The following is a 23,380-nucleotide window of genomic DNA, read 5'->3' as shown; positions in this document are numbered from 1 at the left end:
TATTTATCCCAAATAAATTTGCAGTTTGTCTGGAAAGTTTTTCCTCTCACAATTTATTATATGTGTTATCTCTACTATCTGCACTAAACAACACTATTAACACTGCAGATCAAAAATCTTGGAATATTTTATCTAAAACAACCACAGATAACTAAACACAGATAATGTAATTTAATTTATGAAAGCTAATCAGAGAGGCTCAGAGCACTAGATGTGGCCTTTGATATAGTTTGAGACATTCTGATTGACTTTTTATTCAAATACATTTATTTCATTTATTTTATGCCAAAATTACTGAAACTAAAGTTTTTGCTTTTAGTTTTGGAACTATTTTATAGCTTAAAAGTGTTCATCAGTTCTGCTGATCAGATATCCAAATATAATTTGGAACATATCAGTCTGTTCCTCTTACCTGTGACACATAATAAGAGAGGAGTAGGGACTGGGGACAATAGTCAGAAAGCAGAAGAGCACATGAAAGGGTGATTGCTGAGCCAGAGAGGAAAGAAGTGGGGGGAAAGGAGAATCCTCATTATTGAGTACATTTCCACATTTCCCATGAGTTTTAACTTGTTCTTGTCCCAAGTTTCCCATAAAGTTGAACAATGGAGAAAAGTATTAATAAGTCTCTAAGAATGTGATTTCAGTTACCTATTATATGCCTCTTCCACATCCTTAGAGAAGTTTGGACATATGAGTCACACATTTGCCTCTGGCTACAAGTCATGTGAAATTGCTGGCACCTTATATTAAGTGTCTATACTGCTAAAGTTTCTTTAATATTCATTCTAATTAAGTTAATTATAAAGAGCTGGAGATAGAGTCACATAAAGAGCATATGCTAAAACACATTATAGAGTCATAGAATAATTTTGATTAGAAAAGACTTTTAAGATAATCAAGTCCAACCACTAAGCTAACACTGCCAAGCCCACTGCTAACCCATGTTCCTAAGCACTTCACCTACACGTCCTTTAAATATTTCCAGGGATAGTGATTCTGCCTCCTCCCTGGGCAGCCTGTTCCAGTGTTTAACAACGTTTTGCGTAAAGCAGTGCTTACCAATGTCCAACCTCCACTGGTACAACCTGAGACCATTTCCTCTTGTCTTGTTATTTGGGAGAGGAGACCAGCCACCACCTTGCTACACCCTCCTTTATGGTAGTTGTAGAGAATGATCATATCTCCCCTCAGCCTCCTTTTCTCCAGGCTAAACGTCCCCAGCTCCCTTAGCAGGTCCTCATAAATTTTGTTCTCCAGACCCTTTGCCAGCTTCTGTACCCATCTTTGGACATGATCCAGCACTTCAATGTCCTTCTTGTAGTGAGGGCCCAAAACTGAACACAGAATTTGAGGTACGGCTTCACCAGCACCAAGAACAAGACTTCAATCACTTCCTTGGTCCACGTTATTTCTGATACAAGCCAGGATGCCATTGGCCTTCTTGGCTGCCTGGGCACACTGCTGACTCATGTTCAGCCAGCTGTTGACCAACACCTGCCGATGCTTTTCCTCCAAACAGCTCTCTGGTCACTCTGCCCCAAACGTGTAGTGTTGTATCAAGTTGTGGCCCAAGTGCAGCACCCAGCGCTTAGCCTTGTTGAACCTTGTTGAACCATGTTGTACAACTGGCCGCAGCCCATCAATTGTCTGTCCAGGTCCCTCTGAAGACCCTTCCTGACCTCAAGCAAGTCTACACACCCGCCCAGCTTGATGTCATCTGCAAACTGACTGAGTATGCACTTGATCCCCTCCTCCAGATCATTGATAAACAGAACAGGCCCCAAGACTGAGCCCTGCGAACACCATAGGTGACCAGCTACCATCTGGGATTTAAGTCCATTCACCACCACTCTTCTGGCCGTCCAGCCAGTTTTCCACCCAACAAAGAATGTGTGTGTCCAAGCCTTGGGAAGCCAGTTTCTCCAGAAGGATGTTTTGGGAAATGGTGTTGAAGGCTTTATTAAATCCAGGTAGATTGCATCCCTGGCCTTTCACCATGTGGTGTGAAGATGCTTGTGAAGATTGTCGTCCTATAGCAGAGACTTTGCAGTGACCCACCAAAAGCTGGAGATGGGCCTAAGCCTAGATGATGAAATTCATCTTCCCAAGAAAATACAGAGGGTATATGCTGTTCAAAGAAGGCACAGGCTATAATGCTGAAGGCATCTTGTGATAAACAGCCATGGAAGGACATTTTAAGCCTTTAAATGTACTATGATTCTTTTACGATGTTTGATCTCTAAAAGGAAATTTCTAAAGTCCTTCCAAAAGATAATGAGACTATTATTCCATGCTCTCTCTTGGAATTAAAAAGAATTTTTTCTTTTGGAAATAAGTGAAGTGAAAGATATTTTCAAGAAAAATATTTAGGGGATTGTTCATTGTGATTGCTTAATCCAAATGCTTAATTGTCTAAGTTTGGTTCTGGAGGAAAAGTTATGTTTGGTAGATTTTTGCACTTTGGATAGGGGAAAGCTTGTACTGCCAGTTAGATTCTGTCTCTTCTGACAGATCTTGTAATCTTTAATAGTATGGTTGGTTTGGGTGGTTCTGAGCGATTTTCTGAGGTGAGTTTTATAATTTGAGAGATCTGGGCTAACAGCTTTAACCTGGTAAACTGTCTCTCCTAGTTCTGATTCATTTGCTGTACTTTCTTTGTGCTGGGTTGCTCACACTCATTCTTTCACATTTTGTTTCCTTCCATCTTTGTGTCACTTCAGAGTATAAAGAGGCACTTCTGTAACATTTCAGACACGAAGTTGGTCAGTTCCCCTTCTTTTCACACTTGTTTTATTTTTTAAATAAATATGACTTTATTATTAACAGCATTTAGGGTGAAACTGTTTTGGTAATGGAAATATAAACTAAGAAACTAATATAAACTAAGGAATGTATATGTTTACACCATTTTGGGAAGTCTGAAGGGACTTTTAAAGTACAAGTGAATTTAACTCATTTCTATGCTGTAGTAACTTCTAAACATTTGAGTTTTCTAAATATTCAGTGTTATGATCTAGCAGGCAAAAAATTCCCCATACCTAACCTTTCTTTGTTTGTCTAGGTATCATACTGAGAGCTTTTCTCTTTTAAGAAAGTAGTGTGAAATCAAAGTCTTATCAGGTGATATTGTTTTACAATATTTGACCTTTTTTGATTTTCTTATTTTTCTAACAAAGTTTTGGTAAGCAAGTATTAAATGATACGGAGGAATGATCTGATCTTTTGAAAGTAGTTTTTGTAGTTGGACACACTTGAATATGAAAATATCAAGAAATTACTTCTGCAAAAGTTTGATTAATAAGTGACAACTCAGACATAGCTTGATAGTGAAATACTTTGAAGGTGCAAAGCAATGTTGAATTTGCAAGATTCACAGTACCATTTCCACTGTTTTCAGTGTACATGAATATTTACAAAAGTTTTGTGAAGCAATGTTTGTCTTGTAGTATGAAAGAGAAAACTAGGAAAGAATTAATAGTCTGACTACTGTAGCAAAAGCCTGTCTTTGCATGATAAAAGCTTCCTGGTGTTACAGTTACCTTTTCCAAAATGACATAAGAAAAATGTAAAGAAATCACTTGGACGGGAATAAGAATTCTCACTGAAAAGTTAGATTGTTAGAAATAGCACTGGGTGGATGTAAATTCATAACCAGGTATATGAAAATATTTTTCTGTGCAGAAAAGTTCCAATTTTCCAAATGAAAAAATTACATGGAAAGGAAATTTTTATCACTGCAAAGGATGTTAGGTGGTCTTGAATTAACTAAAAGCAAGTCAGTCATAACACATCTGAGTTTTAAACCTAGCCTTTAACAATTGTGGAATTGTTATTATTTGTAGTATTTCATAAATGTTTTAAAGATGTTAACTGTAACTTTTTTTTTTCCACATACTTGACTAAATTCAAGCCTGTTATAGGTCTACTGGCTGGGCCTAGTCATAACTATTTGTAGCCTGCTGCAAACTGTTTACGCTTGAGTTACACTGGACTTACATTGCAGTGAGCTCGAACCACCACCACGAAGCATCAGGGTCTCATCAGTACTCGTTGTATGTGTACTGCATAATATTTTGAGAAACACCAGTCTGACTGGGAGCATGAAGCAAACCAGTAGAACTTGTATATCTATGTTATTTAAGTTAGCAGATCTTATCTATAAGTTTGAAGATATTTTATGATGCTCCCTGTATGGGGAGCTTCTGACAACAAGGCTCAATTTGTTCTTTGAGAGCCGTGGGAACAACACCTTTCCCTGCAGATAACAGATCATGTCTGTGCTGTATGTTCAGAGGTTTTTTCCGAGGAGATGATCTAACGTTAAGGACAGGTGGCTCGGAGAAACAAATAATATTACATTCGTTTTGGTCTTTATCGAGTAGTCCCGCTTGGACTAAATCAGACTTTAAGGCTATTGTTTGCTCTAATGCAATTACATGTGTTTTTTATTCGAACTTCAGCAAACCAGACTTTGGCAGCAAGACTGGATAAGCCTTCTATAGATTTTTTAAAGTGAATTGCATTGTGCTGGTCCCTGGGAAAGTGTCTTCCTTCAGAATGTTTAATTTGCCCATCATTTGTGAATTAAACTATCCATGACATACACTGACAGTTAATTTATGTCTTACCTAATAAAAGATTTTTTTTCCTGTGCATGGTATAATATACTTAGAGATGTCTTTTTCATTTGCAGTGTATGAAGTAAACTATAAATCTATGATACCTCTCCATCTTTTTAGTATTTCAATAACAACGGCATAGTAATTTCAGTTAAAGATCTTTCCAGATAGTAAAGATGGGCGAAATATTGTGCAAACATGTTGATCTTTAGAGCAGTTGTAAACTACTGAAAATATTAAAATGTTGCCAAAAAATGACACAGCATCTACAATTGTACCATTAGTGCTTGTTTTCATCCAGGGCACTGGTTTTGTGTGATAATATTGGCATATTTGTAGAATCATAGGATCATTTTAGTTGAAAAAGACCCTCAAGGTCATCAAGTCCAATCACTAACCTAGCACTGTCACCAGTAAACCATGTCCCTCAGCACCTCATCTGCACAGCTTTTAAATATCTCCAAGGATGGTGATATTTATGCACCTTTCTGGGCAGCCTGTTCCAGTGCTTAACAACTCTCTCTGTGAAGACTTTGTTCCTAATGTCCAACCTAAACCTCTTGCACAACTTGAGGCTTCTTCCTCTTCTTCTGTCATTTACCTGAGAGAGGAGATCATCTTGCTTCAACCTCCTTTCAGGTTGTAGAGTGTGATCATATCTTTCCTCAGCTTTCTCTACTGCAGACTACAAAAAGTCCAGCTCTCCCAACTGCTTCTCATAACACTTGCTCTCCAGACCATTTGCCAGATTCATTACCCATCTCTGGACACACTCCAGCACCTCAATGTCCTTCTTGTAATGAGGGGCTCAAAACTGAACACAGTATTTGAGATGCAGCCTCATCAGTGCTGAGTACAGGAGCATAAGCACTTCCCTGGTCCTGCTGGCTTTTTTTCTAAGACGTGCTGAAACCTCTCTTGTCTTTTGCAGTGCACAGTACTTCCAGCTTTTATTGATACCACCTACCATTGGGACCATTCACTCTGTGAAGACAAGTCCTTGAAAAATGAAGTGCACTTGTGTTACTGAGGAGCAGTCCAAGCATCTGTATTTAAGGTGGTACTCTTGATGTTACTTTGAGCCCCACAGATCAGCTTTCTGATATACTCTGTGCAGCCACAATAGAATATATCTGCCTGAGAGCTAAGTCTCATGTATGCTACTGGATTGACGTGAGGCGACAAAGAACTATGCGTTTGCTGTTCCAATAAGGATCTTTTTGAGTCTGTGTACAAGTAAAATGGTCTCCACTATGTTTTGCAGATACTCATTACACAGCATTGAGCAGGCAGAGCTTGGATGTTTCACATGGAACGGTTAGAACATACTCCTCACCTTTGTGTGGTTGCTAAAGGGTGCAGAGTGTGTCAGGAGTACAACGAATTAAGAAAAGACTCTACACATAAGAATGATACAACTGAAAGCCTCGGTAGAGCTAGGAGATCTATTTTAGCATTAGGAGTTTCATAGTAATTAGACTTGTACAGACTTCCATCTTGCAGAGATGGAAGTCTGTACAAGTCTAATCACTATGAAACTCCTAATGCTAAAATTGTAGACCTTGTAAAGTTCTTATTTGAACAAGTCTTATATTTGCAACTTATCTAAAAAATGTCTTGGTGACCCAGGAAAAAGAAAAAATGAATGATGCTGTCAAGACCTGCATTGTACCTGGTTTTGTCTGCAATTGTGTAGTGCTTGGTAAAGGTAAAGATGAAAATCCATATTGTTGATCATCATGGGATTGTGTCTTGGGAACAAGAATGTTGTGTTCTGTGAGTAAAATGATAGAGCTTTCCCTACAGTCCCTGAGCTGAGAAAGCCATGTGAAGGGATCTTTCTGCCATGAAAACAAATAGCTTAATTCTGTCTAAACAAAAATCAAAGGGTTTTTTTTTTTTTGAAGGCTGTTTTAAGGGGAAAAGAATCAATCTCCTTACATAAGGATAACTTTAGGGAAGAAGTTAAAGTGAGCTCAGGATTATCTCTTAACAGACAGCATAAAAAGGTGTTCAGTCATTAAAAACCTAATTGTCTGTCATTCTCCTTAAGAAAATTATAGCAACTCAAAAGCCAGTTTCAACTGAGGGTTTCAGAGGGGAACAGGTAGGCTTTACTGTGACATGTACCAGCATGACACCACCATTCAAGTGGAGAATGGAGTCTGTGTTCAGGGCAGAAAATCCCTACTGAACTTTTGGGAGTGTAGGAAAGGCACAATATCTTTCAGTCAGTGCCTGCAGGTCTGAAATTGCTGGCAGAAACCCTCAGCTGAACTGTTGCTCTTTCATCTTTAACTGTTAGAAGATAATTCACAAATAAAGACAAGGCTCTCTGGGTGATGATAATTTCCATATATATTTCTTGGTCCACTTAAATATGTCCAATGAAGCCTTTCAAATTCATAAGGCACTCTCTGACCATAAAGGGACACATCTGTCAGATTTCTCTAAGCCCCAAGTCTCTTATTTGTGGTCCATCAGCCTGGAACAATTTAGATCTTCTGTGAGTGTAGCCAGAGGGAGAAATTGCTGTTAGTTCAACCTGACTTCTCCAGTCTCAAGGTCTGATTGCTTCTTGACAAGCAAAGAAAGGAGCACTGTATCATCCTTTTTGCTTATAATTAGTATGTTCTGAAGGCCAGAATGGAGTGTCCTTGGATAAAGACCTGGCACAAGTTTTGGATGTGTCAGCATGCCAATAAGCAGGCTCTTGTTGGGTCCACATGGCCTCAAGACCTCCATAAATAAGCAGAAGAGTATCTATTACTGCAGAGCTAGGCAAAATCCTTGGCAAAATCCTTGTAAGGCAGAGTTTAAATTTGACCATGAAATCATTATCTACAGAGTCATGGAGTAACTGTGAAAGATATAGTATGAAGCCCAGCCAAATACATGAGAGTGGCTGCTATGCCAGGGCATGCCATCCCACCACCAAGGAACTCTTGGTACAACAGATCAGCACAGCATCCACAAAAGGTTATTAAAAAGCTTTAGGAGAGATGCTTTTCTATCTAGAAATGAGCTCCATTATTCTATCTGATGAATGTGAAATATGTCGAATACCTAGAACTGGTAAGATTCCAGATACTCAAAAATGCAGCCAAATAACTTTATTCTGAAGCAAATGCAACTAATAACTCAGTCATAATCAAAATGAAAAGGAAAATAGTGAAGGGGTTACCTGTAGTGAGTATGAAATGTGGCACAAACACTTAAAGACAAAAATCCAAGTAATTCATCAATATGAAACACAACACTAAATAGCAGTGGCCTGAAAAAATATCATTTGAAGTGATGTCTGACATAATGTCACAGAACAGCTCTTTACCCTACTCTGAGGAAAAGTCTGATGCCTTATGACTGCTGGCTGTACGTACGTTCCCAGTCTTTCTCAGTCCTATATTGTGCAGGTGAGCACCCTTTGTGAACCCACTACAGCCTCCTCTAATGGACTGTATCGATCTGGAAAGTTTGAGCACCTGGATAAATTTAGGTAAGTTCTCTGACCTCAGGAAGAAATGAAAATCTGGAAGTGATCTGCATCTTGTTCTTGAAGACAGGCTACAATCTCTTTGCATCTAGCTATGAGTTTGCAGTAGAAATATTAGCTGTTGGGATTTGACAAAAAAAGAATTGTCAAGGGCAAGGTTGTAAAGTTAGTGTTTATGTTTCTCCCATGGTTGCAAGGTCCCAGTAAATAAGTGGAGTGAAGCTCTTCATCGACATATCATGCTCCTTGCTGAGAGAGAAAAGGTGACCAGAGGTGAAAATGGTTGAAATAATTGTTGAATTTCCAATTGAGTAATAGTTTATGCACTTTTTGTTATATATAGCACTCTGGCCAAGTGTCCTACATGCCTGCCATGGTTGATGGCAGTTTATTTGATGACAGAATCTTCCATAATATTCAAACATTAAAGCTTTTCTATATTTTGCAATATGGAAGTGCATCTCTAGGTAGCAGTTAACGAGCATACAGCCTTGCAACTGTAAGAGCACATTGGTCATCATCCTTAGAAGCAGCTGTCCTTAAATACATTTAAAGATACTATCAAGAATTCTACAGAATGGCTTGATGAAATGCCACATTTCTGCAGTAATCCATGAAAACCAACAGAATGACATGTACTATTACACCCCTATCACATATCTGAAGTCTATGCTGTCAAAATCCTAATTCAGACATTTGAAACAATTTGGGATACCAGCCACACAGAAGGTAACCTCATCTTTAGGAAAAAATAAATAGAAAATATGACTCAAATATCTTCAGTCACAAAATAAACAAGCAAAAGCAACCTCACTCCTCAAAAAACCTGAAAAAGTCAAGCCACAAAGAAACCCAACTCTTCACATAAATACATTTTATTTACTAAGAAGTAAAAATAAATTAAATACACAAGTTATGTCATTTTTCAGTTTGTATGATATATAAATAGAATACACGATTGTGGTGTACTGCAGTATTTTTCATCATTTTTAAGGTAACTATATGTTCTTTACTGCTCCAAAATAATTCCAATCTTATGACTGACAAATCACTAAATTATTAGAGAAAATATTCTGCTTTTACTTGGTGTACTGCACAATAAAGACCAGGAACTGTAGATGCTGCAGTAGTATAAATTAATAGTAGGAACCATAAGTGAGTTTTTCGTGATGTTGTGGTGTCTTTCAAGAGTTTATCTTAGATAAACATTTAGCATATCATGTTTCTGGAAAGTTAACTGTTCAGAAACTTCTGAATACATCTGCCCTAAATTGCACATCTCTAATTTATACTAGTATATGTTAAGACAAATGATCACTGTACAACTGCTGGGAATTAGGTTATTTTAAAATTATTTCACTGTAGATGCTAACTTTTACAGACTTGATTGAGCGCTCAGACAGATTGCCTTCCAGACAATTGCCCATATGAGATTTTTGGGGCAGGTGTTAACTGTGGAAACCTACTTAGTATTAAACGTACCTGTCTCATTGCAACCGTCTTTGGAGACAATGCTTTTTTTCTTTTTTTGCTTTTTTTTTCCTCTGGTCATTATTGTTCACAAAAGACCTAATTAAAAATATCTGTCAAATCATGTATCTGGTTTCCCTATTCTTCCCCCCCTGCCCCGCCCCCACCATTAATCGGACACGTATTGTGTTTGTGTGGGAAGGAAGGAGGCTCTGTAGCAGTACAGCAATATTGCTGGGAAAAGAACATTAAAATGGATAAAGGGATTTCCTAACCATATAAATACCTGCACACGACCTCTCTGTACTCTGGAGGCCTCCTGTATATGTATATGCAAGTAAAAAGCCTGGAATAGAGTTTGAGCTGCTGATAATTGCACTGGACCTGTTCTGTTAGAAGACAGGGGCTAGTGGCTCTTTTGCCTGTTGGAGGGTATGACTTGTCAAGTGTTTGCTTCATCTGACACCTTTGTACCCTTGAATTCTGACTCTTCTCCCTCCCTGCCTCTGATAATGCATCACAGTGCCGCTGAGTGCCTGCCGGTTTCTAACCATGCCACCAATGTTGTGTCTACAGGTACTTTTTTAATATAATATTGCTCTCAGTAACTCTCATTTGTAATGCTTTCGGATGATAATTATTCATCAAGTTCTACAATGTTTAAAGTTTTTGGTATCAATGCTGTGTGTGATTAGGGCACAAATTGTTGCTCATGTGAAAGCATTTTCACAAAATTCTGCATGATGAGTAAATCACGAAAACCCAAAATACTTGAGTTTTAGCTAAATTTGTAGCTTGCTTTGTTTGTTTCAAGAGTAAGTATGCTACTAATGCATTAACTTAGAACAGGCTCAAACACTGCCACTGTTGTAATGACTATGTAATCTTCAATGATGAGTGTAATGTAAATTAATTGAAAGTTTGTCTATTATATAACCACAATTTAATATAAATTACTTTAAGTAAGAAATGTCTTAAATCAGATTAGGCTTAAATATCATTTGGGAAAGCTTTCAAGAAGGAAAAACATTGCTTATACAAAGTATATTGCATATTGAATGAAGACTAAGATTTAAGTGGAATGCTCAAAATTGGTTACAAAAGCCTCATCTATATTTTTAAATTTTTTGTTTGTTTATATAATCTGATTAATTGCATTTAGGTACCAGGACTATGTAATCATTGAACAGATTGAAAAAGATAATATTCTTGCAGACTTAAACCTGAAGAAGTGAGATTCCGAAATATAGGAACTGTTGATGGAAAGCATTCAGTAACAAAAAATAAATAGTTTTGATTTATTTGAAATTGCATTAAGGTAAAAATTTTATCTGGAGTCTTAACAAGAAAATGATTTTTTGAAATATGTAGGTAATAAAACATTTTAATAACAAGAAATAACATGTAGATAATAAAAACTGAGCATTGGTGATAGATAACATGTTCTTACACATTAAGCAGGGGTCTTAAAATAGCCTATTATGGCTGCTGGTTAGCAGTGATAGTGGGGAATAGGGGAATCTAAATTTTGTATGAGGCTGAATTTATGTATCTGTATCACAGTAGTATTTTCTAGATTTACCTGCTTCATAATAAAAAGTATATGGTATCAGCCAGCCAAACCCATTTGCTCTTCACCTTCAGATTTGGATTTTGACATTTTATAGTTACCACCTAAGGACAAATACCACGGTTGCCGGTGGGAATTTTGTCTGTGAGAATGGAAGCAGTGATAGCCAGAGGATGCAAACTATGAGTAAAGGTTTATAAATTTCTAACATAGATTCAGAAATTGTGATAAATATTGCTATTTTGATGAATGCAACAACTTAGGTTAAATATCAAGTTTCTTTTAAAATATATGTAAAATTTCTGCATCACAAAATAGAGATGAATGTATTTCTGTTCAAATACTATACCATATCATACAGCTGATGTTCTATGGTATCCCCAACACTTTAATTTTTATTATTTAATTTGGTAGCCCTCACTATTTAATGTTAAATCCTTATTAGCAGGTAAAAAAATGTCATTTTTATACATCAAAAATTATAACCATGGATTAAGAAATAATAGGAAAAACCCCTACACCATTAAACACTTAACAAAAGAGTTGAATTGTTCTAAATGCATTAGTATTATTAATGCAATCTTTGTTTTGGGTGCATTTATACTAGTAAAAGTGTGTGTGTTTTACTAGATTTTATATCTTTATAATTGTACCTAAACACAACAGTTTACTGTTATGATTACAGTTTGAAAAAACTCAGAGATTCTAATCCCTAATTAATGATATTGCTTTGAACAAGCGGAATCTGTGCTCTAAAGTGTGGTTGTTACATATCTGAATGCTCTCAAACATTAATTTTTAATATTATATTTTATAGCAGTTGTTAGAGGGGACAGTATATGCCTTTCCATGCCTACTTATTCATGAGAAACGGCCGCATCTCTAATTTTGCATTCAGTAATAAATTATCTGGTTCTCTGACACTGCTGATTACTGAGCAGAGGTCTGAAACACCTGTGCAAACATTACAAATAAATTAATAGTGTACTTGTTGATGCTGATGATGGCAAATATTGATTTATGACTAACTTTTTAGAGTAGCCCAGAGTATATCATTCTGTTTCTCTACTCCACTGCCAAGGCACTCTGAAATGTTTTTTGGTAGCTTGATACTTGAGAAAACATGAATTCTGGATGCGTCAAAGCAACAAGTGTCCCGAACTGCTGCTCTTGGAAACCCAGATCTTAAACATGCATAAAATACTGTCTTCCTTGATGCGCTTTTTTGCTGTGGGGTTTGCATGGCAGTGAAACAATTTTCTGGGAACACACAGCAAGTTTTTGTGGAAGATTAAATGAAAGGGTGTGTGCAAGTTGAGTGGGAATAGGAACTGGTCTTCTCCTGGAGAGTTCAATGCTTCCCTTGCTCAGCAGTATTATGTAAACTGAGTTATACCCATAGATTATCCGAAAATAATTTATCAAGACTACAGCATGACACTCTCTGTGCCAAGACCACTATTTATACCAGCAGTCTTGTCCGGCATGACCTGGCCAAGTGTCTGGGATTCCAGCAGTGTTAACCAGAAGATGATCATGACCCAGAGTTAAATGCTTCCTGAAGGCACATGAAAACAGCATACAAGCATACTGTCTGCCTCTGAACATAAAGGCTGTGTCTTGAATACTCATACATTTTCTTACCAATCCCATTTGTTTTGTCTTTGATCTAAACTCCTATATGCTCTCATATCTGCTTCACCTTGACAACTTTGGGAAACACTTCAGCAGGTCTTCATTACTCTGTGCCTTCTTGTCACTATGGAAACCAACCATCTACCTATGGTGTGATGGCAGGTAAGAGACATACCTTCAACCAGGTGAGCTTTTAGCATGTTGATTTTGATCAGTTTTCCTTTACAGGGACTGATTCCAGACAATTACTGGAAGAAGATAGGATTGAGATTAAGATACTAGAAAAAGGGGTAAGGAAATTAAGGGTCAGTACCAATAGTTTCCCCAAACCTCTTCAGCTCTCAGGAATCACTCTGTATCTTATTTCTCCATACAAGACTTGGACAACGCTGCTCTTTTTGCTCTCCTGTGTCCACTTCCTCTGATGATCACTACTTGCTGAGGAATCAGTAGTGATATACCTGATGTCCCTGTGTATTACCAGTACTTAGGGTGCCAAAACACTGACTGGAGCCATAAAATAAAATGGCGGCATCATGGAAGGATAGCCAAATTCAGCAGGAATATTATACAGATGATGGTAGATTTTCACACTCATGAATGTGGCATCCTGTTTAGTTTTCCATGTCCCAGGCTGAGGAAGAAAGGACTGTTATTCCATCCAAGTTCAAGCAGTAATCAATGAGATAATGTCACAAACCAAATTAACACAATTCCCAGGAAATAATCATTGACTCAGAGATAATTCAAAAACAAACCCAGCATTTTATTTCACTTAAGAATGAAGGGAATATTAAAGTAAGTCAGAATAGATTAATATAGAGACACTTTAGGGACAGAGTGTAGACTTCCCAGTGTGCAAATGCACAAATATGTCTGCTGCAAACATTCCTGGTATTGTTCAGATCCTTGGGAAAGATTAATAGGTATTAAACAAAAAGTATTGCTCAGAAGTTTAGTTTCTTTCACTCCAAAATAAATACATCTTCATTTTTCTTCTTTATTTTTTTACTCTATTTGGTACCTCTTTTTTTTCAAGGCATCAAGCCCGCAACTCCAGAGATGATATCAGCAAGTCTCTCCCAGAGTCGCATCTTACAGACATGCAGCATGGCACATCCCAATGTGGTAAACGGTGTCAGCACCTTGCAAAGCAAGTCTCTTTATTCTTTGAGAAAATAACCCTGTTTTCATTTGGGTTCTTTTGTTTGCATATTTTTTTGTGGCTGTCCTGTGTAAAGTGTGTAAAATATTCCTATGGGGTTAGAACCTTGGGAAAGAAAAGGTGGGAGGTTAATGAAGTTGTGAGTTCTGCTACAAACTTTTATGTGATTCAGAAAATTGGGAAGGATGTCCCGAGAACGTGGAATTTACTGATTGCTCCAGATATACTGAAGAGTATTAATATTCCTCCTCCTTTGAGGTCATAGGCTATTTAGCTCTATATACAATATCTAGGAAAAATATCCAGCCTTCACTCTCAACTGAATCTCTTTGTTAGGTCTGATAATTGTGGAAAAAAATAATTAAAACAAAGGTAACATGAGATAGTTTTGGCTTGGAGCAGTTTATCTTTAAGCCACAATGATCATTCTCAATGTACATTTTTTTTCTTTGAACTCTGATCTGTGCACTTTCCTCAAATAAATTTTATGTTAAAGCTGAACTGAGATGGTATCATGTCTGATCATCAAATGATATTTACATGGAAATGGAGACTGGTACATTTCAGTTGACTCAAAATGACTTAAATCTATCAATCTTGCTGTGCCACTTAATTCCAGATGAGATTTTTGGATGGTTATTTTTTTAAGTTTTGACCATTTGCCATCTAATTTAAGCACACCACTTTATGGTAAGAGATAAGGTGGCTGTGACCTGTGAAAGTGTCATGTAGTGGGACAAGAGAGAGATAGTATTTCCAAAGAGATTCTCACTCTTGGAAACTTTTGTATATATTATGTAGTAAATATTTCAGATGTAGATTATGAGATGTTAAAGGCGTGTTTTTATTGTGTAGCAATAGAGAATGACCTTACTCAATCTTCTTTTTTTGAATCTCTCAGGTAGCCTTACCCCTTGCCTTTATAAATTCCCGGAGCATGCCCTGGGTGCCAGCTCCTGTGCCTTGGGCCACAGCTTCACTCCCATGCACCAGTCCCTCCTCACAGATGATCCCACCGCTTCAGACTTCAAGCAGGAGTTCCGCAGAAAAAGCAAGTCTGTTGAAGAGCCTGTCGACATGGACTCTCCTGAAATCAGGGAACTGGAGAAATTTGCTAATGAGTTTAAACTGAGGAGAATTAAGCTGGGTATGTGCTTTATATCCACTAACAAAAGGCTGAAAAATTCCAGTGAAAGCTCAATTATTTCCAAAAATGTTATGGTCTAGCCTCTGCAGTTGTCTAAGCATAACTTTAATCTTGCCTTGCACTGCCAAGTTTTCTCCATTCCTAGAAGACTTGCACAGAATTAATGAACTTTTTGCAACTTACTATGCAGAAAGTGACTTAAACTTTCCTCCCTTTAAATTATTTGTCTTAAGTGCAAAGAAAATGATTACTGTTCACTAAATTACATTCAGCAGCAGGTGCATTATTCTGCACAGCCTCAAATTTTCTGCAGCTTAGGGCAGCACATGCTCTAAACTCTCATACTCATCCTTTTCCCCATGAAGTGCTTGATCTAATGGTGCAATGTCATTTCAGCATACAAGGTGGGTGACATCCATGACAAATCTTTCATATCAGTAGGAAGCTTCTCTTTCAGGTTTTTTTTTTTTGTTCCAAGACACAAGTACAACAACAATTGATATCCTTGTTGACGCCTGATAACTACTTGGGTTGATGAGAGATGGATTTCATTAGAGAGTCTCTAGGGCTTCTGGAGGGTGAGGTGTTTCTCTTTCATTGTACTATCTTAGCTGATGACAAAGATGGACTGAGCCCTGTGTTGCTCACATGTAGGATGTAGAGGTAAGTTGCAAAGCAAAAACCCATCTCACCTGTATTTGAACTGTACTGGAAAAACCCCAATATCCAGTGTTGTAGATTCAGCCCGCTTATGAGTATTGGGTACTTAGAACGAAGAATTGCAACTTTGACGTTACCATTTATGACATCAGATTGTATCTTTATAAAGTAGGGCATCCTTTTAGCATTATAAATGTGAAAAAATATAAGGTTGTTATGGGTATCAATGCATAATCTCAACAGATAGAAAACTGGTATGTTCTGTTTACAGTGCAAAGATAAGGATTGGAACAAAAATTTAGTATTCGCAACTTGGTCAGTTTTACTACATATCACATATTTAATGTCAGCCACAGCAATAGAAGGTTTACAAGGTCCCACACTGTCTATCACTGTAATTATTACTGCATCTGCATCCCGCATTTGTGAGGGAACAAAACTTCCTCTGATGAAAACAAATGACACCAGGTCTGTAAGACTGGGCTTAATGCTCTGATGGGCAAAATGCAATTTGCACAGGAAAATTAATTTGACATTGAGCTTTACAAGAGAACACAGAGTTAATATGGGCTATGGATCTGAGACTGAGACACACAGAGTTAGTGCAATCAAAATAGAAGTAAAAAGCTGCCTCATGAGACATTCAGCATCCAAAGAGATCCTGCCTGTTTTGGTGCAGAGACAGAAAGGAGAGGATAATGAGCCAGACCACTAAATGTGGCATATACACATTCAGAGCACAGAGGGGGGAGCTGCCATTACAGAGTCGGTGAACACATTGAAACTGCAGCATTTCTCTGATTGCTTCAGCTTGGTTGCCACAACAAATAACAAGAGACCAGCAGCGCTGCTAATTGCCATTCCACCATCTATAGAAAGAAAGATATGGGGTATCTGGATCCTTCTCTAATCCCTAATCCTGGAGTGTAATGCTCCATGAAATCCGTATAAAAGTCCACTGAAGCCAACAAAAAAACGAACACGTCTCTAAGGTGAGCTCAGAGTCAGCCACAAAGACCTCTGAAGAAAGCCCATCTTGAAGACACTGCAGGTACATGCTGTTCATGAGACAGTAGTGAAGGGCTACATGTCCCAGGGAAAGTACACCTTTCTAGAAAGCTCCATAGTGACTTCTTTTCTATTATTTTTTGACAGGTTATACACAAACCAACGTTGGAGAAGCACTGGCTGCTGTGCATGGCTCTGAATTCAGCCAAACTACTATTTGCCGGTTTGAAAACTTGCAGCTGAGTTTCAAGAATGCATGTAAACTGAAATCAATACTGTCCAAATGGCTGGAAGAAGCAGAACAAGTAGGAGGTAGAGAATAGAAATCCTCTAAATATTGATTCACACTTAAAACCAGAATCCTATACATGTGTTGAAGGGCTAGTACATATCTTCCATAGATTAGTTTTTTGTTTACCAGATTGAAATGCTAAGATGTACTTATGTTAAATGTTGGTTATCTCTTCTGGGTGAGCAAGGAAAGATGAACTGAATACATGGAGGGTACAGAATAGCAGAAACATTGCTTGGCCTGTTTTAAGTAGCTTGCTTCTGTAAACTAGCTTCACTTCTGTAGTACAGGTCAGTGTTGTTATTAGGATCTGCAGGGCAGCCCATTTGGCAGCACACAGTGATTCTTCACTAGCAAATTCTTCCTTCCAACTTCTGGTATATGAAATGTGGACATGGGGGAAAGAATCTGAGTTCAGCTGAGGCAGGAGTCTTCAAACTCTGAAGAAGAATAGGATGATGTAGAGGTTTTTGATGCAACCTATTGCTAGAGGAGTCTCTTTTTCCCAGTTACTTTACAGATGTGGGAGGAGTTATGGGGTCCACTGGCCAAAGTGTACTTTATAACAGGTTGATTGACTTAAAAGAAATTAGTCACCTTAATGAACAGCCTTTTCAGCTGAATGAATAATAATGCTGAGACACAGTATGCCTGGAAGTGACGAGAGCCAGAACTATCACTGTGTAGCACTCAGTATGGGAAGAAAGAGAAGACGATCTTAATGCTACTTTTTGGATTTGCTATTGTATTCAACAGTAGAAAATGTGTTGCTTCTGCCACATACTTACAGTTTCCTTTAAATCAAATGTAGAAAGTTTCCTTCCTTATGACTGCAGTAGAAACCAGAGACTCTCCTAATGTGGCTGGCATGTTGCAAGACTTGCTTGTGAGATGGTTGTGATGGGTAGTAGCTGCTGGCTGCCTGAACAGCATCACAGGCTTGAGATGCAGTGTAGATCATGTGTGCAGACAGAGACCTCTGAGAGGTGAGCAGGATTTGTCCATCAGAAGGTGGAGTGGAAGAGGCAGATGAATAAATGAGGTGTGGAGACAAGGCATATTATTTCTGAAGAAAGAAGTTGAGGTAGCCAAAGAGCATGGAAATGGACTTAATCTCCCTAGACTGAATAATGCAAGACAGAAGAAAGATGGTATGTCAAAGGAGGAGGCTGAAGTGGTACATGGATATAGAGGTAGCACTGCTTGCAGCTTTGTTGGTGGCACACTGTTTTTGCTTGTAACCATTTATAGCTGGAGGTGAAACAATGACCAGCCATCTTAAAGAAAGGAGGGCTTCTATGTGTGGTCCTGCTCTTAATTTGACAGCATTATCTGTCATACTTTCTTCTGTCACCAAAGAAAGGGACTTCTTTTCTCTAAGTAATTGTGTATGTTCTCCATTCCCTGTGGAATGTAACTGACAGTTTTTGTTTTGTTTTTAATATAGCTTTATACAATGAAAAGGTTGGAGTGAATGAGCGGAAGAGGAAGCGCAGAACCACAATAAGGTATCGAATATTTGGGACATTAATTGTTAGACATCACTTTGGCTAAGATGCTTCTTTTTCATGGGTTTAAAATCAAAAGTACTATGTTCTATTAATGAATCTCTATAGCTAGTGTCTCAAAATGTTTCCCTGTTTTGAAAAATTCCAGTGAAAAACAACAGCATTACTCTCCAAAACTCCAATTTCATAGAATGGTAGAATCATAGAATGGCAGGGGTTGAAAGGGACCAAATATGCTCCTTTTCCCAATTAAGATTTCTTTTTCAGCATACAACAACACACTTTATTCCAATTCTGCCAAATTTTTATGATATTTATATAGAAACTAAGATATCAAAGCACTCTTGTTTTCATTTTGGGAAGTTCTACCTTATACCAAAATTAATTGCATTATTTCATCAAGAAATTGAGGTCTGGAAAGTTTGATGGCAAGCTTTTACGTGTAATATTTTATTCCTGTCTCCATCCTCTGACACTGAATTCTTTGAGTTTCCAAAGCAACGCTTCAATGAGATAAAGGGAAAAAAAGGGAGTTGAGTTGGGAATCTACTTCTGTTTTTCACACCTCTGGTGTCCAACATCTACCACTTATCTAGCCTCAATTCCATATGGAAATCAAGTAGACTGGTAAATCATATTACAAAACAATTACTAAATAGGCAAAATGAGAACATGGAATATTTCCTTCTCCTTTAGACTTCCCAAACTCTCATAACCTTTGGTGAAGAATTTGCTCAGGGGGTCTCCAAGAAGCTGTAGTACTCTTCTAGAGGAAAAGAATATGGCTGCCTCTGGACACAACTCTGGTGCTGTCAGACATCATCAGTTACAATGAAGTGCCTGTTCTTTGAACAGGGGTCATTCTGATGTGCAGTGTCACTTTCCAGAGCCATAGGCTGCTCAATCATCCCACAGCCACAGCGTGTACCTTCTCCTCTGATATTCAACTTAGGACTTGTTTTTTGAGTCATAGAATTGTAGAATAGTTTGGGTTGGAAGTGGCCTTTAAAGGTAATCTAGTCCACCCTCCCTGCAGTGAGCAGGGACATCTTGAACTATAAATCAGTTTGCTCAGAACCTCATCCAACTTGACCTTGAATATTTCCAGGAATGGAATATCTACCACCAATCTGGACAACCTGTTCCAGTGTTTCACCACACTAATCATAAAAATTTTATTCCTTATATCTTGTAGAAATCCACTGTCTTTTAGTTTAAAACCATTACCACAACAGGCCCTACTAAAAGGTTTGTCCCCATCTTTCTTGTAAGACCCCTTGAAGTATTGAAAAGCTGTTATAAGGTCTCCACAGAGCCTCCTTGTCTCTAGGCTGAAGAACATCAACTTTCTCAGCCTTTCCTCACAGGAGAAGTGGTGCATTCTTCTGATCATTTTTGTTGGCCCTCCTTTTTGACCCTCTCCAACAAGCCTGTGCCTTTCCTGTCCTGAGAGCTCCAGAGCTGAATGTAATATTGCAGGTGGGGTCTCATAAGAGCAGAGCAGAGGGACAGGGCTGTGAGTGCACATTGCTGCATCATGGCCAGCTTTTCATCTACTAGTACCCCCCAGTCCTTCTCTGCAGGGCTAGTCTCCATCTTGTATTGATACTATGGATTGGCTGTAGGACTTTACACTTGGTCTTGCTGAACCTCATAAGGTTCACACAGACCCACTTCTCAAGCTGAATGACATCTCATCCCTTAGACACGTCAACTGCACCACTCAGCTTGGTAGTGTCTGGAAACTTGCTAAGGGTGCACTTCATCCCACTATACACACCACTGATGAAGATACTAAACAGTACTGATCCCAATACAGCCCTCTGAAGGGCACCCCTCACCACCAATCCTCATCTAGACATCGAGCCACTGACTACTACCCTCTCTATGCAACCATCCAACTAACTCCTCATGCACCCAACAGTCATCCATCAAATCTATCTCTCTCCAATTTAGAGAGAAGGGTGTTGTGGGGGACCATATCAAAGGCCTTGCAGTAGTCCAGATAGGTGACATCCAAAGCTCTTCCCTTGTCCCACATATGTAGTCACTGCAGCATAGAAGGCCACTAGGTTGGTCAGGCAGGACTTGCTCTTGGCGAAGCCATGCTGGCTTTCTTGAATCATCTCCTTGTCCTCCATGTGCCTTAGCATAGCTTCTAGGAGGATCTGTTCCATCATCTTCCCAAGCACAGAGGTGAGGCTGACAGGTCAGTAGTGTCCAGGGTCCTCCTTTTCAAGGACAGATGCAATGTTTCCCTTTTTCCAATCATCGGGGACTTCACCTGACTGCCATAACTTTTCAAATATCATAGAGAGTGGCTTGGTGACTACATCAGCCAGTTTCCTCAGGACTCTGGGATGCATTTCATCAGCCATATTGCCTTTAATATAATAGATAAAATGAAGATGTGATGTTTTTCTGCCTTTTAATTTAACTATTGATCTGATGGGCTGCCTCTCAGTTAGGAGTAAATTTGAGATAAGAGATGCTTTATACAGCACCTCACAAGGTATGAAGCTTTACTCTTAGGAGGTCTGTTTTAACTCTGAGCATCTCAAGCCAGTAAGAACTTGAGTGTCAGTGCCAAGATCCTGCCCACTTTATGCAGTATGGCCTGAATGAGAGCTGAGTTGAGAGCATCTCTATCCTAGATATTTTCCTCTGGAGAGGAACCCAACGAAGACTGTTCGTCTCAAATTGTGAAGTTTGATGTTGTTTTTTAAAAGCGCTGGAGAAAATTAGTCCTCATGTTTAGCATTTTTTCATTATTCCTGCTTTTACATGTAACCCCACTGCACTGAGAGTATCAAATAAGGCAGGTTGTCAAGGGCACAGATAATAGAGGGGAAGTTCAGGATCAAATCCTATACAGTAAGAAAATATTAATTGCTCTTTTGAAGGCATATAGGACCTCAGTTTGAAGACGTGAAATTAATCAGGGAGATGGTATTTAACTGTAGCATTACTTTTAGCAATTCTTAATGGATCTTTGAAGGCCAAATAGAAGTAAAACAAAAGTTCACAAACTAAACTAAGTTGGTCATACTGCAAGTGAAAACTTTTTAATTTTCATTTGTGGTAATTCTTTTATTTTATGCTTTGAAGCATAAAGCCTAAGAAAAGCTGTTGGTCAAAAATAATGACGTTTCTATACTCCTGTGTGTGCAGAACACTGTGTTTTTAATTAGGTAGTTCTGGTAACATTAGCAAATATTGAGAAATTGAACTGTAAATGAAAGACTAACAATATATTACAGATACGAAGTAACTAGACTCCAGCAAGTACTTTCTGTATTCCTGTAACAGAAATAGCTGCACCTCATTTCCAGGATAAAGCATGAAGTGCCCTCTTGTGTCCAAAAAAAATACAGCTACTTGCTGAAGCTAATTCTGGATGCCTTCTGGTGGTACACAAGCATGTGGCAGACACATATTCTCGGAAAACATGGAGTAACAGAAATGTGAAGCAAATTCTGTCTGATAAAAAAGCAAAGATGGTAGCTTTAATTTGTTTACTTCTTTGAACCACTCAACTTTGGTCAGACTAAGGCAGACTTTTAGAAAATGTAATGATTGCTAAAACAGCTTGTCATAATCTCTATGATCTCTAGTGCCATCTTTATAAAAAATGAGGTACAGAACTTGATACAACATACATTTTCCAAATTGTAAGTAATGGAGAGCTCTTCCCTTCTGGCCACTCAAGTGATTTGATTCAAGCAGATAGCCTCACTGATGTGCATTTGCTGAACCCCTACAACACTGCTATGACTGGAGCAGAATGGATAGACAGGCTTATTCCAATTCCTGTGATCCCATATATGTCTAATTAGCAGCTGTATCTCCTAGAGAACATCAAGAAACATAAATATTTCATGATTAGCACTGAAATTGCACAAAACTTGATGCTAGTTTCTGCCCTTAAATTATTGTGTGCCAAAATTCTACATGATCATGTTGTTCAGATCTGTGGGTAGAAAAAGAGCAAACAAACTGAAAGACTACTGTGAGTATTGTTACTTGGCCCTTCTCTCTAACAAGTGGTGAAAGCCTGAATGTGTCATAAAAAATGTTTAAAAGTGAAATTTTATCCCTTTATCCAGTATCGCAGCCAAAGAAGCCCTAGAGAGGCACTTTGGAGAACAAAGTAAGCCTTCTTCTCAGGAAATTATGAGGATGGCTGAGGGGCTCAATCTTGAGAAAGAAGTTGTGAGAGTGTGGTTTTGCAATAGAAGACAAAGGGAAAAAAGAGTGAAGACCAGTTTACATCAGAATGCCTTTAGTTCTATTATCAAGGAGCATCATGACTGCCGGTAAAGCTTTTCTGTGTACGGATGTGGATTTCTGTTTTGGTTCTTTTTTTGTAAATATTGTAAATGCTATGTTGTTCTGGTTTTGGTTTTGTTGTTTTGTTTTTTTTTAAAGTGGGAAATCAGGAAATCACTTGTTTCTTTTACAAGGTAGCCAGCTTCAGATGTAGTGTGTTGTGGAAGACCTGATTTTAAGGTTGGAAACAAAAACCAAATTAAACACTGCTGTGTATATTTCAAGAATTGGAGGTCTCTGCTTAACTGCAAGGGATCTATCATGCATTATTCAACTAGAAATGCTTTCCAACTTGCACATGTAGTTGCACAGTTTCCTTATGCTGTGCCCTTCTCACATCTACCGTACACTTAATGATCAGTGGAGAGCCCATGTAGGTACTGCCCTAAGAGTCGGGAAACAAAGACTTCGCATTGTACGTAAAGAAAGGCTACAGAGCTTGATATCAGCAGCCATATTGAAAGCTTTTTGCCTCTGCAAG

The 23,380-nt window shown here is 38.3% G+C and overlaps 1 protein-coding gene across 2 annotated transcripts; it reads left to right on the top strand.

Moving 5' to 3' along the window:
* The first annotated feature begins 10,019 nt into the window (after positions 1–10,019).
* On the top strand, positions 10,020–22,890 carry POU1F1 (POU class 1 homeobox 1). Of its 2 annotated transcripts, none has more exons than XM_061988673.1 (7): positions 10,020–10,161; positions 12,887–12,952; positions 13,830–13,947; positions 14,861–15,102; positions 16,918–17,082; positions 18,510–18,570; positions 22,677–22,890. In XM_061988673.1, exons 1-7 carry the CDS (start codon positions 10,020–10,022, stop codon positions 22,888–22,890), a joined length of 1,008 nt encoding a protein of 335 aa, XP_061844657.1. The 2 variants fall into 2 exon arrangements, with proteins under 2 accessions (XP_061844657.1, XP_010199385.1); XM_010201083.2 differs by lacking the exon at positions 13,830–13,947 and adding an exon at positions 12,430–12,432 and having other exon boundaries at positions 12,884–12,952; positions 14,857–15,102.
* Positions 22,891–23,380: the final 490 nt, after the last annotated feature.

This window comes from Colius striatus, chromosome 1 (assembly GCF_028858725.1).
Source record: "Colius striatus isolate bColStr4 chromosome 1, bColStr4.1.hap1, whole genome shotgun sequence".
NCBI classification, from domain to species: Eukaryota; Metazoa; Chordata; class Aves; order Coliiformes; family Coliidae; genus Colius; species Colius striatus.
The sequence above is the reverse complement of the archived record's forward strand: the minus strand, read 5'-3'. Positions and strand labels throughout refer to the sequence as shown.

Excerpts from the sequence above, each read along its gene's own strand:
- POU1F1 (XM_061988673.1), top strand. The coding sequence starts at position 10,020 with ATGACTTGTCAAGTGTTTGCTTCATCTGACACCTTTGTACCCTTGAAT. Across the intron at positions 10,162-12,886 it reads CACCAATGTTGTGTCTACAG|GTCTTCATTACTCTGTGCCT; the intron begins GTACTTTTTTAA and ends ACACTTCAGCAG. Across the intron at positions 17,083-18,509 it reads AGAAGCAGAACAAGTAGGAG|CTTTATACAATGAAAAGGTT; the intron begins GTAGAGAATAGA and ends TTTTTAATATAG.